Consider the following 18,485-nt stretch of genomic DNA (forward strand, 5'->3'; position numbering starts at 1 on the left):
CTTCGTGTGCCCGGCTCCGTTGGGACCCTTCCCGGCCGCCCGCTGCCCCAGTTCAGCTGATGAAACGGGGAAGGTACCTTTTACTTCCCGCTGACCAATTAACCCACTGCCACGGCTGCGCCACGAGAACAGTCGATTTGGGGTTTCATGGCCAGCATGCTAGGTGAGAGCTGCACGTCCGAGTTAGTTACCCGGGCATTTTCAAAAGTTTGGATAGTTCAAACAACCTCACTAAAATGTTTGTGTTTTTAACTGAAAATATTTTGGTAGATGTGGTGGTGATGGTACAATTTCCCTTGATATAATGAACTATTCAATGATATGATCTGTAAAGTATGTGTCAATAAAACTGTTGAAACATAATAATAAAATGTAAAAAGCATTCAGAAAAAGCATATAAAACAAAAACAACAAAATATTTTAAAAAACGAAAATGTTTTGGCATGTAAGAAAAAAAAACTCACCTACTCTTCTTGAGTTCTTAAAAGTTCTAGCTGCATTCGAAAGCAGAAACAAAAACAAAAGGCACCGCCATTGATTTGATTGGGACCCCGTGACCCTCTAGGACAGGTTAGAGAGCCCTGGGGGGCTCTGAGAGCAAACACCACAGCTACTACACCAGCAGCGCTCCTGGAGAGAGCTAAGCGCTGGTCCATTACCATGGAGGCACGGCAGAGAAGAGATGCTGAAGAAGGTGGTGCGTGAAGTGCGAGTACGCATGCGTTGGGATTTTAACTCTGAGTTTTGTCAATCGGACACAGATTTATCGCAGGAGAACTGCGCCTTCCCTTCACCATGTTGCTCTGGGTCTAGTACCCACTGCTGGATGAAGGAGTCTCTCAGAGCGAGCAGTCTTCGCAAAGGTGAGAGAATTCTTGCCACGGGAGCAACTGTTGGCGGCTGATCAGTCACTCCAGCCTGCTTACAGATCCTGAAGTGATGAGTATGCAGGCAAAGCATAGTGTTCTTTGAAATTAAAAAAAAAAAAAAATAGTGGGAGGAAACCAACCCACGCCTTCAGTGTTGACCTGAAGGATAGAGTGATACAGGTACTGCATTGTGAATAATCTTGGGGATCACTCTGTAATCTCTGACTACACAGACTCTAAATATGGAAAACTAGGGGGAAAAAGACAAAAGGGGAGTGGGGGAGAGCAAACGAAAGTACAGTGCGTTCTTGTACTTTAACACTTCAGAATTCTCCTAACCCTTAAAAATATTCTCTTAAATTTGAATCAGCTCCATAACCTTATCTTGATAATCCCCATACATGGTTTAATTAGACTCTTGTTAGTATTAAATTATGCAAATTATGGTCTATTCAATCCTATTAAAGAGTAGGGTTAAAAATCCTCTACCAAGACTTATAATAATAAAATGCACAATTAATGCTTAAAACTACTAAAATGACCATCTATCACCTTATCAACTGACTATATGGGAGGCATTTTAGGGGTATAAATGTGCACTTCCACTATAAATACAACTTACTCAAGCTGAAAGCAAAATTGTGAGGGCAAATGAGGGGCACTGACAAACCACATCATTCAGCACAGTTCAGGGTACTTTGCAACTCAGTCTCACTCAGGGAGTTTCTGGGGGTGGTCATATTAATTTTTCCAAAGATAACCTGGTGTTCTGAGGATAGTAACCTTTTGCTAAATAAATACATGGTATCATAGGATCATTAGACATTTCAACCTGCACATTCTCTTTCCATTTTAGTGTACAAACCTGTTGATCTAGAGGTGGGGAACCCCTGCCATGCACAGCAAGTTTCCCTTCATACAGTTGATGTTGGAATTTTGGGAATTTTATACACACGTGGATTCAAAATAATTTGAAAATGGAAACTTTTTGCTTAGATGATAGATATATTTATAAAATAGACCATTGTTAAATCCAGGTCTCTGATTTCATTGATTTAAATTAGTAACATTGTTAGAGATAAAGGAAGTATATGCAATGCAGTTTGTCTTTAGATTGATTTATGCAATATATTTGTGGTCATATCTCCACTTATAACCCTCTAGCTGACATGAAAATACTTTGAGGGGAATATCAGTACTCTGAATAATATACTTCTTTTAAAAACCAAATATTTCACCAGAAAAAATTTAGAGATGATTTCCATCCACCCCTCATGAGAATTAAAGAAATAGCTAAGACAATTAATTACTCTTAACCTTAGTTTTTCCACATCTATTTACTCCTTCCTGTCCAATTTAGGTGGCGATCCACAACCCAAGTCAAATTGTCCCATATTCAATAATATCATATTCTTGTTTTTTATTTCTTTGATTTATGATGCTGCCAACAGCAAGCTGAGTAGAGCTTAATTTAAAATGGGGCACGTCAGCACTGGGAAAGGAGCGCATTTGGACGATAGCTAACCCTTTAAACAATGTGTGCAGAATGAGTAAGGAATGCTCCCAGGAATTTCCCTGTCGGAGTATCTTGGAGCAAAGCTGCTGTGGGAAGATATGGTGGTTACTTAAAATTGCGGGTTACTATTAAAGAACTAACTTGCAGGATAATTTTCAGAGCCCTACTAAATTGCCTTGATAAATTCCTGATAAAACTCAGAGCGCACAAAGCGAGGCAGGGAATCCTTTTCCATCAGGGCATGGATTCTTTTCTGAGCCAGGTCAAAGCTGCTCAGAGAAGGCTGAACCAGGTTCTTCATAGTGATGTCCTTCGTGAAGTGGTCGATATTCACCTGTTGACCGGAGAACAGGGTCACGGGGTGAGCCCGAGTTACAGACAAAGGGAACAACATTTTTTACCAATGAAACAAATAAGAAAAGTTATCATATGAAATAAGAAACCTCATTTCTATCTTACAGGCAATTGGGTAATCAGAAATACTGATGTTCTAATACTTGCATAATGCAGATTAAAATTCACTTCATGTTTAGATACCCACCATGTCAGACTCTCACCATTAGCTATTTCATGGATACTTCATTTAGTCCTCAAAGTCCAAAGCATGATTCTTCCCATTTACAGCCAGGTTGACTGATTGATTTCGATAGACTTCAAAAAGTTTATGGAAAATTCTTTTATCTTTTAATTACATTTACCATGAAACTGCTAGTGCTTCAGCCCACTGCCTACCTACACATGTGAAAATAGGCTGCAAGGGGTCAAGTGGCATGTCCACAAAAAACTAGTGTGAGGCACCTCTGAGGTTACAATAACAAACAAACAAACGAATACTCACTGCCATAGAGCCAATGGTGAGTCACAGCGACCCTAAAGGACAGGGTAGAACTGCCCCTGTGAGTTCCCAAGATTGTAACTCTTACTTTTTAATGATCAGATTCTTCTTCTTCCCATTACAGTAAAAACAACAACTGTTTTTCCCCTTACTGACATTAAATCTGAGACTGAACTCGGTAGGCAGCCTTACTTAAAATGGTTGAAATCATAAAAATGGTTCACGTAGTTCCTACTTTTACTTTATCTAAAATGAAGCAGTACGTTTAGGAAGGATCCTCTAGCATGGTAGCCAACGGCTTATACGAGCTGTTTTCCCTGTCATTGGTCTCCTCCAAGTCTAGGGAGCCATTCTGGGATAGCTATCTGTTTGCTAAGGCAGGATCACACCATAGGTTATTTTGAAACATGGTCCAGTAAAAATTATAATGCAAAAATTATCGATTTGTTAAAATACACATGGCCATTTCTTCTTCTGTTTGTTTGCTTGCTTGCTTGCTTGTTTGTTTTTAAGCTTATCTCCAGTTCTCACGAGTGTATCTCTGGATCATCTCCTGATACTACAGAGCTAAAGTGAATGATCTGAGAAGGAACATACAGGTTACTATTTGCTTGAGTAGATTTGTCATGTACGTCAACCTGCTACTTATCTAAATGGAATAAAAAATATTTTGATCAAAATTCAAGACTTTGAGATTTTTTTAAGCATTAAAAACTTTTGAAATGTGCCACAGGTACACATACATGCACATAAGATGTTCATCGATAAGGAAACACAGGGTGACAGAGCTTTAGCTGGACGCTTGCTCTAAATCACACATCTAGGAAGGTCTGGAGCGAGCATAACCGTATCCATTCATCACACAATGTTTACAGAATGCTTATCACGTAGAAGAACTAGAATTCACATGCTTTTTGAGGCTCACCTCAAGCTTATTAGTCTATATTATCTTGGGCTGCCTGCTTTGGGGGTGTTATATATATTATTGTATCCCTACATTAGCAGGGAGCATCCATAATGAGGGCCAAGGATATTAAATAAGAGCCCATAAGTCCTTGTGATTGGTGGTGAAAGGGGGTATCATTTATTATTTTAGCAACCCAGTCAGCCAGATTTTTCATTACTTTGCACACTATTTTAATGTCACATACTTTCATGATAACCCCCAATGTTGTTTTCCCTAAAGCAATGCACCCTCTGAGATTTGCAGATGTTTACACAAATCCTAGTATTCTATGTAAAGAGCTTGAATGGTTAGGGATCAATGGACCAGAACACGAAAAATTAAAAGAAATGTGTTTGATACCGTGAGCGGTTATAACTTGCTGCAATTTGATGGTTCACTTTGGACTGGACTTTGCTTATGGATGCAGATGCTTAAAGTTCCAACCAGACTGGAAAATTCTGCAGACCCAGGGATACTTGTCTCCCCCCAGACTATTGCTTCAATAGGGATGAGCAATTTAAACATTGGTTGTCCAAAGAGGAAAATGACAAAAGTATATTGTGGCTGGCTTAGATACTTTTGTCAGTGTGTAATAATAAATATGAGGGTTTAAGGAAAGGTCCTGATTGAATAGATCCTTCTTTCTTTGATGGGTCTGGAAAAGAGAGGGTAGGAGAAGATGCTAATAGGATTATGTGATTCACTTTTGAGTGCTGGTATTAAAAGGGTTAACTGTGATTCTAAAAACTGTAATTATGGAAGCTATACCTTAAAGAGTGGACTACGGAAGAAGCAATTCTGGACTGGAGATGGTGACGAACCTAAACTCTGTTAAAGGTTTGCTATGTTGATACCACGTAAAGCTCAGGTCAAAGGAAGTATCGTCTCTCAATTAAACTAAATCAGAGATCAGGAAAGGTAGAGCCAAGATAAGTTTTTGGAGAAACTGAGCCAATCAGATGGACACCTGCAGAAGACCTAAATGACTAAGTACATAAGCAGCCTCACATTGGGGATCTTTGCCCTAGTGATGGGCTAATTGTTGATAACAGGTAAATTGTTTTGGACAGGTAAATTTATTGGGAAGGGAGACTAAATTCTTAAGCTTAGAAAAGCCATAGGATGGCCCTTGGAACTGTGAATTACTCAATAGTGGCTCTTCTAGTGGTAGTCTATGTAGCTCCCAATACTAACTGGGTACAGTTGTGCAAATAAGGTACCTGTGGCCAACCAAGGAAATTAGATGGTCTGCAAATAATACAAATAGGGTACACCGCATCTTTGTTGGGACAGGGGGAAGCAAATAAGGTATATAGGGCCCTAATGCAGACGTTGGTCAGTTTTGCTTCTCAGCTAGACTTAAAATGAGATGTCCTAGAAGTAGCAAGGGGACTTTATGACAACGAAGAAAAAGCAAGTAAGCTCCAGGAGTGGAAAGTGTCTTTTGGACCTGGAGTCCCTGTACTGGGAACTTCCTTGACACGGGAGACAGAGAGAGAAGGGAAGCGTTTTAACAAGTGCAGTGGAGAGGAACAACAGCAACAGAATAACGGGAATCTACCACGGGACAGCACAGTGGGCTTCTCAGCCCACAAATTGAGAACATGGAATGAAGGCCTTTAGGTAAGAAACGTACTGGCAGAGTAGGGTACCTCCAGGCACTTAGTGGAGCTAGGTTTGACAACCCACAGTGCTGCACTTGAGTGCTTTGGGGCTTCAGTTTATGGGCAGAGTGGGGTGTCGTCTCTGGGCACTTCTCATCACGGAGAAAGGGTTTTGTAAACTTGCCTGAGCAGGGCAGAGGTCTGGTCAAAGGACCAAGGGTGAGAGACAGACTTGTCTATGGTACAGCTGAAAAGAGGCTGTCCAGATGACAGAATTGATGCTGAATATTCTTGAGTCTGAATTGTAACATGTTACTTCCCTAGGAAACCCCACAACCATGGGGGGGTGGGGCGGGGAACATCAAATATACAAGATTAAACAATCAACATTTACCCTCAAGGACAGGGGTGGAGGGGGAGGGGAGGGCTTCTAGATTAATGCAAATGGAACAATGAAAATGGAAATAATGGGAATGTTGATGCATTATGGAAAATATCACCAATGTTGCTGAGCAATATGCATACATATTATATAATGGGAGTCTAATTTGCTGAGTAAATTTTACCAAAAATGAAATGCTATAATATAGAAGAGCAGAGAAAAGGAGTTCAAAGAGATTCAATAATTTGTCCAAGATAACACAAAAGGTATTATTATGACTAGTGATTACATACTACTCAAGTGAGGCACAAATAACTGGAATTGGTCTCAGCGCAATTCAAGTTTATCTCTGCTTGACCATATTGTTCATTTTTGATCCTAGTAAGGACTTACTAAAGGATGGTTCCTTACTAATACGAGTACCTTAGACCCCAAACTCATAGCCCTGTGCCTCAGAGATAAATCCTTACTGGGAAGTTGCTGAGCCCTTGTTCACCACCTGTATCTTAGGACCAACCTCTTTAGGAGCTTCAGTTTGGATGAATTCTTCATAAATTTTCTTTGCCTTCTCAGCCATCTTGGCAGCAGATTTGATCTTCTTGTAATCCTCACAGGCAATCCAGAACTCAAGATTTTCCTCACTGAACTCAGACTTCAGGAAGCTTTTGAAGCTGGCAAGTCCATCTGCCGATAAATAAAATACACGAGGGTAAATGTGTATATGCATGTGCATATTTACTTAGCAAACATGTATTTTCCATTATCAGGAGTCCTGGTGGCATAAGGCTTCCACTTGGGGCTGCTAACTGCAAGCTTGGCATTTTGAAACCACCAGCTTCTCTGAGGGAGAAAGAAGGGTGTTCTACTCCCATAACCAGTTAGTCTCTGAACTCACAGGGCAGTTCTACTCTGTCCTATAAGGTCGCTATGAGTCATCATCAACTTGATGGCAGGGAGTTTGGTTTGGTTTATTTTCCATTAGAAGGAGCCCTGGTGGTATAGCGGGTTAACACACTGGGCTGCTAACCACAAGATGAGCAACTTCAAACCACCTGCTCCATGGGAGAAAGATGAGGCTTTCAATTTCCACAAAGATTTATAGTCTCAAAAACCCACAGGAGCAGTTCTACTCTGTCCTATAGGATGACTAAGAGTCCGAAATGTCTGGATGGCAGGGAGTTTGGTTTGGGGGATATTGTATTACAGAATAGTTCACCTCAGCTTATTTTCTACAAAGTTCAGTCACTTATGGAAGAATCTTGCTATGTCAACTCATGAATCCGTATTATAGATTTAGAGGTGGCTGTTATTAATATCCATTTTACAAATCAGGCCAGACAGGGTAAGCAGGTTGCCTATTGTTAACTAGCTGATAAGTATCAATGTCAAATTTTAAACCCAAATAGTTGGACTTGAAAGTTCCATGCACCTATTCATTATGCTACATGACTTCTCCTTAACTACATGCTCAACTTCTTGAAACAGAAATTGTCCAATAATGGCTGCCTATTTTCTTCTGCACTTAGATGGAAAATTAAAAAACAATGCAAGATCAAAACAGAAGTGATATTAGTGAGAAAACGGAAAAGGTCTTATCAATGCCAGCCTATGCACACAGTTTTAGTTATTTCACATATTAATTTCTTTATACCTTCATCTGGATCAGTGGTTCTCAACCTTCCTAATGCCGTGACCCTTTAATACAGTTCCATATGTTGTGGTGACCTCCAACCTTAAAATTATTTTCATTGCTACTTCATAACTGTAATTGTGCTACTGTTCTGAATCATAATGTAAATATCTGATATGCAAGATGTATTTTTATTGTTATAAATTGAGCACAATTCAAGCATAGTGATTAATCACAAAAGCAACACGTAATTATAATTCACAAAGTGTCATTTTTCCTCCAATACTGCTGCTTTCAACACAGTAGCTGCTTTAACAGAGTAGCTGCTTTCAACACAGCAGCTATTTTCTACGCAGTAGCTGCTCTCTACACATGTGTGACTGGTCTGCGTAAGTACATTATGGTACCAACCCTGTCACATACACCTATATTTGTAAGGGGTGTATGTGATGGGGTTGGCGTGATTCCAGTACTGGTATATGGGCATCTCTGCATGTGGGCGGACCTGCCTGGAGGCGGATAGAGGGGCAATGTCTCAGTTCCTAAGACCATCAGAAATATGTATTTTCCAAAGGTCTTAGGTGACCCCTGTGAAAGGGCTGTTTGACCCCCAAAGGGGTCACGACCTACAGGTTGAGAACCGCTGATCTGGATGAAGGAAGAAAGGATAGGGCAGAGATGAGGAGGAGGATGGCAGAGAACATGGTAATGCTTTTTCTTTTCCCTTTTTGGCTTTCTATAGATGACTTGGACAAACTTGTATGTTTGAGATATTCTGAGAAATTTTGTGGTAAATCAGACCTGTTTCCCTCAGTAACAAAACATTAAAACCCTAGAAAAGCAGAACGAAATCCAAGAAATGAAAACACATTTACGGTGAAGAAAACACATGAGAGTAAGCGTCAGGAGAAGCCGAACTTCAGTTTGGGGCTTGAGGAAGTTTCCAGGAAATGTTAACATTCAACTTAGAGCTGAAGAATGTCTGGGGGGAAGGGCCTAAAGAACAGGTATAATACACAATGAATTTTAAAACATATTAATTCTTAAATTGATATATTTTAACTAATACAATCAATAATAAACACAATACAATTATAACTATGGCAACTTTGCTTGTAGAGTGTGATTGCTCATGTAGAATAGATTTTAGCTTATAGTTTAAAGCAATCTCTGTGTATATATCCATCACAAATATCTATAAACACACTTGTAGATATGCTACACTATTCCCGGGCCTAATGCTTTTGTCGTTTGTGATCTTTCCCACCTGTCCAGCCAACTGGCAGATGAGTGGAAGGTATGCTGAAGACCTAGGAAAGTGCCGAAAAGAAATAATGAAAAATAAAGTCTTAATCTCCAATATTACTTTCATCCTCTATAAATCTGACTAGACATACTAGAGATTTGAGATGAGATTACCTATAGAGAATTTCAAGTCAAAATTTAAGCACATGTGTATGTCTAGGGAGAGAATCTATGTGCAGATAATAACGAAGAGAAGTAAAGATTTCTAAAGGGAGAGAAAAACATTCTGGTTTTCTGCAGGCTAGGCCGGAGCGCCATGTGACAGAGTCTCCAAGGACAGAAGGCAGCACCACCTCTCATCAGCAGTTCAGAGCCCCGTTTTCTTCTAATTTGCCCCTTTAAAGAGACAGTTTAGAAATCCATTAGTTCTGCTTAGGGCACATACTCATGTTCCAAAGTAATCCCCTTTGACCTAATTTTCCCTTCCCATTTGAGGTAGTTAGTTTACTGTGTCAGCCTGGCTGATACATACATGTGGGATTAACTGAAGGGCGGAGAGGTAAATGGCTCGGCGAGCCTCGCCTTTCTTGTCTCTCGCTCTTTGATCATCAGACCAGAGTGTGGCTGCCTTGCTTGTCCTGTGCCTCCATTTGCAAGCTACACTACCTGTGGGACACCTAACCCGTGGACTGTGTAGCTGTAATTTGAGGTTCCTTCAAGGCCTGCTTTGCCACACCATAGGAATTTACATCTCTTGAGCTGGGGACTGTCGGACCCTGTCATCTGGCTGACTGTTGGTGACCTGCCTTGCTGTTTGCTGCCTGTGGCTGGATAGCCTGAGTTGCTCTACAGAGGACTACCCGGCAGCCCTCAAGACTTGAAGCACTGCCAGTGTCTCACAACTGTCTCACAAGAGTGAGTTGCACTGAGCCAATTGTACTGCTTTATAATTTAATTAACTATTTATTTCTTATGTTATAAATCTATCTATCTGTATAAATATATATAAAATTATTAGCAATCTGGTATTGTCTCTCTAGAGCACCCTGTCTAACACAAAATTGAATCTTTGTCCCTATTTCTCTTTAGCAACTCCAAATTTTCATTCAACGGATTCACTGTCCATTGCTTAATACAATGGTTTTACACAACAAGCACACAATTTTTATGATGATCAAACTGGAGATAATATATGATTCTCCCCTCTTATTTTTCAATTTACCATACACACACACACACACACACACACACACACACACATTTACAGACGCCATGACCTTCACAATCCCTTCAATCGATTAAATGTCGAAGAAAACTCGTGGCTCATGTAATCATGACCCTGCTTTAGAATCAATCATCAGAGATTTCAGAGCCCCAGACAAGGCACTTTATATTTCAATCTTCTCCCCCTATCGTTATTCTAAAACTAGTTCTTATTGTTCAATATGTAATAATACATCTAGGAGCAATGAGAGGTATGGTATTTTATCTAGAGACTTCACTGAAGGAATGACTGTAAAACATTTGATAACTTGTACCTGGATAAAATCAAGTGTATTTTTCCCTCTCTAGGACCTTATTGCTTCTATACCAAGGTAAGTAAAAAATTATGGCTACTACGGTTGCAAATGCATATAACCACAGGTTTATTCCAAACAAAATGTTTTTAAACATGTCCCTTGATAAGTGGATGGTTGCAGATCAGTTCTCACAGGAACACACCTATCTTAGTCTCATTAGGGCGCCTTGGAAAACAACAACAAAAGGTCCCATCAAAATAGTGACTTTCAAGAGGATCTGCTGGCCAGTTAAATTCAAGACAGAGAGGTCAGTGCTGAAGGTTATGGTGATTGGTTTGGGGGATCGCAAGGAGGTAAACTTGACTGAGTTTCTCGAAGGACACATGACAATCAAGGGCAATTATGAAATGGTTTTCAGAAACTTGGTAACTGTATGGGTGAGGAAAAGACAGAACAATTTTGCTGAGCAGTTTTGCACATCACAACAACGCACCTGCTCATTCTGCCAGGGTGGCAAGGGCCGTGCTAGGAGAATTTCATTGGGAAATCTTACTCCCTCACCCTACAGCCCTGCTCTTGCCCCCTACGGACAGCTTCGTCCCCATGTCCAAACTGCCCTTTTGACATGATGTAAATCAAAGAGTGCATAATGTGTGTGTGGTGGTGGGGCGTCAGGGTTAGAGATGGGACACGACCTTCAGGAGTGTATAGACCTAGAAAGGGAATATGTTGAGAAGCAACAGCTTTGCATGTTGATATATTTTGAGTTTTTTATTTTGCAAAGGTTTCTAGGATCTACAGTAAAACTTTTTGACTAAAACTCATACACCCAGCACTACTTGTCATTATTTAGTGACAAAGAAACATGCAGCTGTGCCAAAGGGAGAACTAAGACTTAGTTCTCTGGTCACGGTTGGGTTGAAGCTTTTTTACTGTTTCGTGTTAGAGAGTCTTTGTCAGATGGGAAAATTCCCAGGCACTTCAAGCTGCCAGGAAGTGACGGCAGGAATCCAGTCTTAGGAGCTTCCAGGCCATCTGCTCTGAGACTGTGGAGGGAAAAATGATCTCACAAAAAGTGTTCTGAATATGGTCGTACTCCTTAGCCTCACGTCCGCACACCTGTCAGACACGCGGAAGCACGCACTCAGCATCGTTGTCTTTGAAATGCAGGGGTAAAATCTGAACGCGCCCAACATTGGCCTTCACAATGTGAGGTCACACACATGCCAAGGCTTCCCTACCGTGTGAACATTTACGAAGCGTCCAAGGAAGCAGCTTGGAGAAGCACGTCCCAGCGCAGCAAGTCCATTTCCGGGGCTCTGCTTTCTCCACTCACAGGACTCCGCGACAGAATCGCAAAGCTTTGTGGTCAGCTTACAGACTTTAAGCCCAGATTCAAGTATCAGCTATTGGCTTCGTGGTCTGTGTGGGAGATATTAAAGCTCACCCTACTCTTATCAGGCTTTGGGGGCTTCTCTGGAAGCTTGCTTACTGGGCCCTTGAACAACCACTTCTCACTCCGCCTCTGACGGTCGGTGTATCGATGTATCCCTTGGAGACTTGCTGTGGTATTCCTGTCACCCCTGAGGACGTCCATCTGAGTGACGGGCAAGCAGAGTCCAAGTCAACATGCTACTGTGTAAGCACGTGCATGTCTTACGTGCCTATAGTATCATTCGTCCTGTCCACTGCACACCCTGGTAGAGTTCCTGGCACACATCCCCAATAATTGCTCCATTTTTTTATTCCGGCTGAGTCTGCACAGAGCCCAAGAAAGTCTCACAGGACCTCTCTTCAGGCAGCTACTATTGGGGAAGCTAGTGCTCACTCCCCAAGTCTCCGGTCCTAATCAAATGCTCTGGAATATGGCCCCGCATTTCAATCCCAGAGTTAATCCCAGGGATTGATGTCGTTTTCGACATCCATGTAAAATAGAGTTGGCAACCCTATCTGAGAACAAAATAAAACCACCTGCAAAATCGTTGTGCAAAGAAATAGCGTCAGGCATTGTGTTGTCTGGGTGGACTAGAGGAACAAATACATAGACACTCAGATGCGTATAAGAAAGAGCTTTATATACAAGAGAAGTTGAATATTGAAAAAACATCCCAGCCAAGTCCAGATCAAGTCCATAAATCTGATATTAGCCCATGTGTCGGATAGCAGTCTCTTCAGACTCACGCAACACATGCAATGATGCCAAATGCAGGAAGATCACAGGCCAGTGGATGGGAAGTTTTGTGGATCCAGTGCCGTTGTAAGCATCTCAATGCTGGCAGGGGTCTCCACATGGCTTCTCCAGCTCAGGGCACTAGCTTAGTTCCATGTGTCTTGTCAGTTTCAATTTCTCCAAGGAAGTGAGCAGAGAGAGTGTGTGTCTCCTGCCCCAAGGGAGGAATACAGGAGTACCCAGAATCCTCAGGAGAAGGCCATGCCCACATAGAGGCCTCATTGGTTATGAACTGATTGGCAGGCTAGACTCCACCACTTCACTCTGAATCCTCATCAAGGTAAAATAGTGAGTACAGGTATACCTTGGAGATAATTGAAGACTTTTCCCCAGATTGCTTCCATTAAGCAAATGCTGCTATAGAGTGAGTCACACTTTGGGGGGATCATAATAAACATAAAAGTTCTGTTTGTATTGTACTGCTGTCTGTTATGAAAAGGTCTGAAATATTGTGCGAATGACCAAGTATGGCACAGACATAGAGTGAGCATGTGTTGTTGGGAAACAGTTCCTATAGACTTGCCAAATAAGGTTGCCACACACCTTCCTATGGTAAGAAATGCAGCATCTGCCAAGTCCATAAAGCCAGGCTCAATAAACGCCCATACTAAAGAAGGACAAATTGCTTCTCCCAGGGGAGAAAGCAATGTGCAATGTTATTGTTTGTTGATAAGTACCATTACATGGCTTATTGGTTCAAAGCATGTGCTCTAGAGTCAAGATTGCCTGGGAGTGAATCCTGGAACACATTATGGCATTAACTGGGGCTAGTTATCCACCATGAGAGAAGAGATCTCTTTCTGGTGTCTTGTTGTTGTTGTTGTTTTTGCTGAATTTGTTGCTTGCGTGCCTCTCTTCCTCAGTGAACTATTAATTCTTTGAGCTCAAGGTTTGAGTTTCATTTATCTTTGTCCCTCTTTTGAATCCCACCTTCTAGCCTGAATCTATGCCCTTAATATCCCTTCTAACAGTGGTTCATGTTGATCTAAATGCAACGTGAGAGGGAAAGCATTTTCTCCTGAATCACGAAACTGAAGAACACAAACTAGAGGCCTGTTTCCTTGTCTAAAAAAACATGGATTATCATTGTACCAGCTTCATAAATGATTATAATAATCAAAGAAATGAATATAGGCAATGTTCTTATAATAGTACCTGACATATCCACCCACAAAACAACACTGCCATCAAATTCCAACTCATATCCCTATAGAGGGCTTCGGAGGCTCTACATCTTTATGAGAGAGGATAGTCTCATCTTTCTCCTACAGAGCTGCTGGTGGGTTTGAACCACTGGCCTTGTGACTAGCACAGTGACACATTCAAATTGTGGTGTTGGTGAGGATTCTGATGTATACCATGGACTTCCACAGCAAAGAGCACATCTGTCCTGGGGGAAGTATAGCCATGAAGTGCCCTTTACGGTGACAAAACTCATTCAAACTCGGGAAGAGGATTCAATTCATTTCAACCATATCTACATGGGGTTTCCAAGACAGTAATCTTTATGGAAGCAGATAGTCTATCTTTCTCCTATGTGCCAGCTTGGGGATTTGAACTGCAGATTTTTTGGTAGCAGCCCAATGCTCACCTGTCAACACTGCCAGGCTCTTTAACCAGAGTATAGTACAGACGTTTAATCAAATACTAATCTAGGTGTTGCTGTGAAGGTTGTTGTGTTTTTTTCTTAGAAGGTATTTTATAAATGTTTAGTAGTTACAATCAACTGACTTCAAGTAAAGAAGATTAACCTTTATAATGTGAATGGACCTCGTTTCGTTAGTTGAAGGTTTTAAGAGCAAAATGCAAAATCATAAAATAGACCAGGCTTAGTAATCAGTGAAACCTCCAACACTATGTCCCTTAGTCACCATTTAAGCCTGAAATGGAATTCACCCTGAATTTTAACTTTCAGCCAAGAATAGGCAGTGAACAATAATGTCTAAGGGAACAAAAATCTATATGGTGATGTTTTCTCTACACCAAAAGGGCAGCCTTTGCCCAGAGACAATGTGCAGAAGGCAGGAAGGCATCGGAAAAAAGGATAAATGGAAAGAGAAACCGGGAGGAAGTGGCAAGGGCTGTTACATTGTGGTGATTATAGTCAACATCATGAAACAAAATTTGCATGGATTATCAAATGCAAAACAAATTTGCTCTGTAAACTTGCACCCTAATCACAATAAGAGTGTCATCTCCTGTCAGGTTTCCAGCCTACTCCCTACCAAATTCCCCACAATCACATGAGCCAATTCCTTAAAATTAATAAACAAAAAAATAAAGAAAATCTCCATCCTATTGTCATTGTTTCTCCGAATGACCCTGATCAAAGGAAGCTGATGCACTTTCAGAGTCAAAGTCAATGGATGATTAAAAAATTTTAAATTAGGAATGATGAAAGGAACAGAAACCATGTCATTTAGAGAGAGAGAGAGAATGATGGAGCAGAAGCTAATTGTTTATTTTATAGAGATTTGGTATTGATTTTATTTTCACTCAAGAGAAATTTAAAAATTGGATTTAAGGAATGCTTGGGGGATTGCATCAATGCTGGAGTCAATGTCATACATTAGCATCAGAGAATACCAAATGTTCCTCATAAATCAATAAAGATGCCTCCCCTCAAGGTTCAGTAGACTAATTTATTAAAACAAGAAGGCATTGTGAGATTTCACATGCATATTTCTCAAGCATACAAATACATATGTTTCCTAATGATGAGTTTTGCAATCATTGAAACAAATGTTATATACTTTCTGATTATGACCATTCGTTTTCACAAATAACAACTTCTAAAGTTGCTACCATTGTTAAAAGTTTGAATTACAGTCATTCCTGATGCAGGGCTTTGGAGGAATAAGTTAGATGGTGTTTCTTCAAGACAATGGTGGTAGGGTAGAATAATTTGAACTAGCAAGTCATTTCACAAATTCCTCTCCAGCAACTAGTTGAATGGAATAGAGACAAAGTGGGAAAAGAGATTTAAAAAGCAGGAGGGAGCATCAAAGAGAAGCAGAGACAGATGTGCAGACAGGAGAGACAGAGGTAGGCAAGGACAAAGAAACAGAGACGGAGAGGCTGCCTCACTGGTGGCCTCTTAGAGCCAGCTTCCCCTGATGGGGTGCATGACTCTGGATTGCTCTATCCTTACTATTAAATTTCTTTTTCACTTGACCTAGTTTGAATGGATAGATGCCCTTTCAAATAATTTTGACTACAATAGCAATGAAATGCTTTCCCTTTATTGCTTTGGAGAAATTAATTATTCATGTATTGAGAATTTTAATTCCTTGAGCATAAGTATGTGGACCTTAATATTATATATATTCTCTCTATATATTCTACATATATTTATAGGTAGAAACATTATCCTAAGCATCTCAGACCTCAAATTATGCCATGGTAATCATTTATTTTCAAGCAGAAAGACCAGTTCCTAAACAATGTTAAGATTTTTATCACTAGCAGCCTTTGATTCATACATCATTTTTTTATCCTAACAGCTCTCTATCCTATAGAAATCTGAAAAATATGAACGTGTTGTTCTAAGGATGATTGTGACTGAAAAGCATTATATATGGTCATATAACTATTTATCCTTCTCCTTAATGGTTTTAAAAACTTAGAAGGAGTTCTGGTAACACTCAGTTTTCTTCAGAACTTATCAGTGTTACCTCTCCGATAGCCATTGCTCCAAAAACAGCGAGTCTCTAAATAAAAGCCAAACGCACTGCCATTCAATCAGTTCTGACTCACGGGGATCTTATAGGACAGGGTTGAGCATCCCCTGTGGACTTCTGAGACTGGAACTCTCTGCAGGCACAGAAAGCTCATCTCTCTCCGGAGGAGCAGCAGGTGGTTTTGCAACCGTGACTTTGAGGTTAGCATCCCAATTCGTACCTACACCACCACCAGAGACTACAACGTAATAAACAGTCCAATTATATGTGTGTGTGTGTATTTCTACATCCAAGAAGCAAAGGAATTAATTCATCCCTCATGCATTTGGTAAACATTTATGGAATGTCTTTATGTGTAATGGCAGGGCACCCATACAGATTAAACAAGCACAGGGGATTAAAAAGCAATAAAAACATGAGAACACTGTGAATTTGAGGTCACAAATATAAGAAGCAAGCATAAGAATCATAAGATTCTGTCATATGTAGGCAGAAGCTTACCAAATATGTCGCACCAATACAACATACAAAATATATTCATATGAAATTCAATATGCATTGTTTGTTTTCTACTCTGTGCCTAATAATTATGGTGGCCCTGTGAGAAATATTTTCAGACACTCATTTTTTCTGCTAAGCATCTGACAACGTTGCACAGGCCCGGGCTTGCTCTTCGGGTGGTGGTGTTAGGGCTGCTGCGCCATTGCCAACTCCCCGTGGCCCCACAACCGAAGGAAGCACGGCTCGTGCTGTCTCAGCCTCACAATTGTCCTGCAGTCTGAGCCTGTCGATGCAGCCAGTGTGCCCAAGGCCTTCCCCTGTTTTGCTGCCCGCTCCTTTCCTGAGCGTGATGTCCTTCTCTCGTAGTGAACAGGGACACGCCTGGGTTGCCTATTTTAAATGGAATGGTGTTTGTAAAGTGAATTAGTCTACAAATACTTGCTTTGTCCAGACTAAGCACATCCTGTTGGGGGATGATCCAGATGAAAAAGACAAAATCCTCTCTGTCAAAAGAGCTTAAAAAATCGATAATAGGAGGAAAATGACTTTTAGAGGAATACAAGGTAGAGACTACCAAGAGCATAAAAGTGTGCAGATAGATGGCTCTGGAAACATAGAGGGAGGATCAATCATTCTGGATAGTCAAGGCACACTGGACATGTAGAATGTAGAGGAACTTTTATAGGAGAGGGAGTATTTAGGCACAGAGATATATGTGAGTACAAGTTATTCCAGCCAAAGGGATTAACATGTAGAAATCCAATAGAGAACAGAAAATAGTTCAATGTGACTGTAGGCAGTAACCTGTAGTTATCATTGAAGAATCCTGAACATTAGAAATCTGAAATCTATTCTTTAGGTCTTTGGGAATCATTAAGGATTTGGGCTAAAGGGAGAGGCGGGCAGGGCTCACTGGTGGAGGAGAATTAGCTCAGAGAAGAGCTCTGTGCTGGTGAGCACGTTGTCGGACCCTGCATGGAGATGTGGACGACATGCTGACAGAGAAGGAAACAGAGGCAGCAGTGGTACAGAGCAGCCTGCGTCAGGTCTCAAGAGCAACTCACAGCAGTCTGAAGCAAGATTTCAACTCACCTTTCACTGCTCTTTTACTACCACATCCAGTCTTTATCAATCTGTCATGGGGCGAAGCTTGAAAAGTAATATCCCTATTGCACTGATGAGAATATGAAGAAGCACCTAGATCCAGCTACTTGTTCTGGGTCAGGCAGGTAGGGAAGACCTATGGGAAGTTGGAAGGCTGTAGGAGGCCATGTGTTCGTATTCTTCCACAGTAGGGTGTCCCCTCTTCTTCTCATATGCTGGACACCCACATTCTCTTCACCCCTGAGCTAATCAGGCTTAGACCATTTGAAGCCACATCGAAGGATGAGAAGGAAGACATGGGTGAAAGCAGCATGGGTGGGGGGCTCTCAGTTCCTGCCCGACTCAATAATTTCCAATGCATGGGAGCTCTCTTGTTGCTGGGTGCCACTGAGTGGATATCCAACTCTTTTTTTTTTTTTTTTT

At 41.0% G+C, this 18,485-nt stretch overlaps 1 protein-coding gene across 1 annotated transcript in view; it reads right to left on the bottom strand.

Annotated features, from left to right (window-relative positions):
• Positions 1–1,909: 1,909 nt before the first annotated feature.
• Positions 1,910–18,485, bottom strand: part of RGS5 (regulator of G protein signaling 5) — a 63,449-nt gene continuing 46,873 nt past the window's right edge. The window contains exons 4-5 of the mRNA XM_013005707.2: positions 6,670–6,836; positions 1,910–2,719 (exon numbers count right to left, since the gene is read on the bottom strand). Of these exons, the coding sequence (XP_012861161.1) occupies positions 2,552–2,719; positions 6,670–6,836 (335 nt within the window). The 3' untranslated portion in view covers positions 1,910–2,551. The remainder of the gene's footprint in view (positions 2,720–6,669; positions 6,837–18,485) is intronic.

This window comes from Echinops telfairi, unplaced genomic scaffold (assembly GCF_000313985.2).
Source record: "Echinops telfairi isolate 266 unplaced genomic scaffold, ASM31398v2 ScPeMD7_7424;HRSCAF=8462, whole genome shotgun sequence".
NCBI classification, from domain to species: domain Eukaryota; kingdom Metazoa; phylum Chordata; class Mammalia; order Afrosoricida; family Tenrecidae; genus Echinops; species Echinops telfairi.